Source organism: Phaethon lepturus, unplaced genomic scaffold (genome assembly GCF_000687285.1).
Source record: "Phaethon lepturus isolate BGI_N335 unplaced genomic scaffold, ASM68728v1 scaffold6008, whole genome shotgun sequence".
NCBI classification, from domain to species: domain Eukaryota; kingdom Metazoa; phylum Chordata; class Aves; order Phaethontiformes; family Phaethontidae; genus Phaethon; species Phaethon lepturus.
Window position 1 is genome coordinate 1,388 of NW_010555412.1, and position 2,739 is coordinate 4,126.

The 2,739-nt window shown below is 55.3% G+C and overlaps 1 protein-coding gene across 1 annotated transcript in view; it reads right to left on the reverse strand.

Moving 5' to 3' along the window:
- Positions 1–2,236: 2,236 nt before the first annotated feature.
- The window catches only part of LOC104624702 (univin-like), a 672-nt gene continuing 169 nt past the window's right edge, over positions 2,237–2,739 (reverse strand). Inside the window, exons 2-3 of the mRNA XM_010292138.1 lie at positions 2,617–2,713; positions 2,237–2,416 (exon numbers count right to left, since the gene is read on the reverse strand). Coding sequence (XP_010290440.1) covers positions 2,237–2,416; positions 2,617–2,713 — 277 coding nt within the window. The remainder of the gene's footprint in view (positions 2,417–2,616; positions 2,714–2,739) is intronic.

Genomic DNA, 2,739 nt, shown 5'->3' on the forward strand with positions numbered 1-2,739 from the left:
GTTAAGAGGCAGAGCAATTTGGCAGAAACTAAACTCCGTTGCGTTCCAGTCGATCCTCGGATACCAGAGGCACTGGGGGCGGCTGAGCTTCGGTTCTGAGCGATGCCCAAAGTCAGCGTTAGTAGTCCGGTCGCGCCCAATACCTCCGCTGGACGATCACGGGTCCAGATGCACTACTTGCATCACACGACCTGCTCAGCCAGACACCTCCTGAACTCACACGGCCGCACTCAGAGGTACGGTTGTGTTCAGGGACAACACACACGCGGCTGAGTCAAACAATAGTGCGATTTATTGAAGCGACAGACGCACAAGTTCTTTGGATTGCCGGTGATAAATTCACTGTCTGCAAAGCACGTGCAATTAATTACGGTGGGTTACACACGTGTGGGATGATGAAACAACTCTATAGAGCTTCCTAAAGTTCCTGGGGATTCACTCGGGATAGCCGAGTGTTCGAATCTTACCCAAAAGCGTCCCACTGGGGGGGAAGAGAGGGTCAGCCCGTCGGCGGATCCAAAAAGTCAGGACTGATGGTGTCTTCCCTGACGTCCAGCTCTTTTCACACTATTTTATAGTGTTTTACTTTGCAGATGGAGCTTGAGTGACTCTAGTCATACATACCTTGATAAGGATTGGTTCAGAATTCTCTCGCTTCACGTTTAAAGGTCCAGACTAGGAAAAATTCAGTGCGCACGCTCATTGAGGGGTGGTCACACCTTGGGAGGTGGGTAACTTTTGAGAGGGGTGTGCGTTTTAGTAGTATAATGATATTATAATAAGCAAAGTTCACTCCAAGTACAGCATTTCATCAAAGTTGACAGGTCACTGACCCAGGGCATCGCATGTGCAGCTTATTAATGTACACACTGTGTATGTTTAGATTCCCTCGTTCACAGAGCGTGGCCGTGACGTCTCCACTCCGCTCCACCCTCCCTGCAATTTCTCCTAGGGTCAAGCACATCAAGTTCCCCTGATGTTGCCAACATCTGGGGTCGCCCAGGGAATTGCCGCGGTACAGACTCGTTGTACATTAGCTACGTTTCACCCTGTCTCAGTGTTGGTTTTAGAGTGTAAATTTCTAAATTGCCCCTCAGCGATTGCTCCACACCAGGCCAGGGTGGGATTTGGTCACCTTGCAAGCTGGGCTTGGAGGTGAAGAGCTGCTGGGGGGTCCTGGGACCATGGTTAAGCTGCTGCTGTTGGAAACTGTTGGAAAGAGGCTGGAGAGACTGAGCCTTCTGGCAGGGCAGCCATGCTCCTGCAGAGTCCTGGACCACAGGGGACAAGGGGGCTGTGCCAGCGGGTGCGGGACAGGGCTATGGCCCCCAGCACCCACGCCCGCTCCCTGCCACCCACATCAACACCCGCCTTCTGTACACCTGCCAGCACCAACCCAGCCCCACAACACTGGTCATCTCTGTTTTCCACCCCATTTCTCTTCCACGAGGAACCCTTCTTCTGGGCACAGCATAGCCTCCTCTGGCCATCTTCACCAAGAGCCGTCCTTCCCCACCACCTGCTGCCCTGGCAGCATCACCTCCGGGATCATCTACATCCCTCCTCACCCCCAGACCCTGTCACTGCATCCTCCCACGCGCCCCCGTCGTCTGCTCGGGGATCCCTGCCCCGCATTGTGGGCTGGCTGATGGATCCTGGGATCATTCAGCTTCCGAGGAATGGGGCTCAGCAACTGAACCTCCCCCCCGCCCCGAGACTGCTGTTGCTGAATCCGCATCTCTCTGCTTCCACCGCCGGCCTGCAGCAGTCCCACAGGCAGCCCCTCGGAGAACAGCGCGTTTAATAGTTCCTCTGGATTCATTTTACAAGTTATAACAACGCAGAAATGTACAGACATTTACAGGACACTGTACAGGCAGTTTCTGTCATATATTAGTGCTCTTGATATATACATATAGTACAGCCTATGGGAAGCCTCTGCATGGGCAAGGAAACCTGCACCCCCGCACAGGGCACCCCAAAATGGAGCTGTTGCCCCAGGGCTATGAGTCGCACGGCCTCATTCAGGTCGCTTTAATCAGAGCTCAGCCCTGAGCCTTCCTGGGCACTACCGGGGGGTGATGCCACCCGGGACAGAGCTGGGCAACCCCTTGCTTTGCTCACCCTGGTCTCTTTTGGTGGGTTTTGTGGGACAGAGATCCCTGCAGAGATGCTCCGGAGGGAGTGGGAGCAGCCTCTGCCCTGGCAGCATTTCCACCTTCCTGTTCTTCCTGCCTCAGTGGCAGGCGGCCACCATGTCATCGTACTGTTTGAGCACGACGTTCTCGTCATCGTCAAAGTAGAGGAGGTTGATGGAGTAGAGCTTGTCAGGCACGCAGCAAGGGCTGCTGACACCCTCGCTCAGCTTGAGGGCGTTGATGATGGACTGCACGGTGGCATGGTTCGTCGGTCGCATGTTCTCGCCCAGCGGGAAGGGGCAGGAGCCCTTGCAGTGGTAGGCATTGTACGTTTGAGCACGACGTTCTCGTCATCGTCAAAGTAGAGGAGGTTGATGGAGTAGAGCTTGTCAGGCACGCAGCAAGGGCTGCTGACACCCTCGCTCAGCTTGAGGGCGTTGATGATGGACTGCACGGTGGCATGGTTCGTCGGTCGCATGTTCTCGCCCAGCGGGAAGGGGCAGGAGCCCTTGCAGTGGTAGGCATTGTACCCTCGCGGGGAGATGATCCAGCCAGAACAGCCGATCTCCTCGAAGGCCACAGACAAGGGACGCCTCTGGCA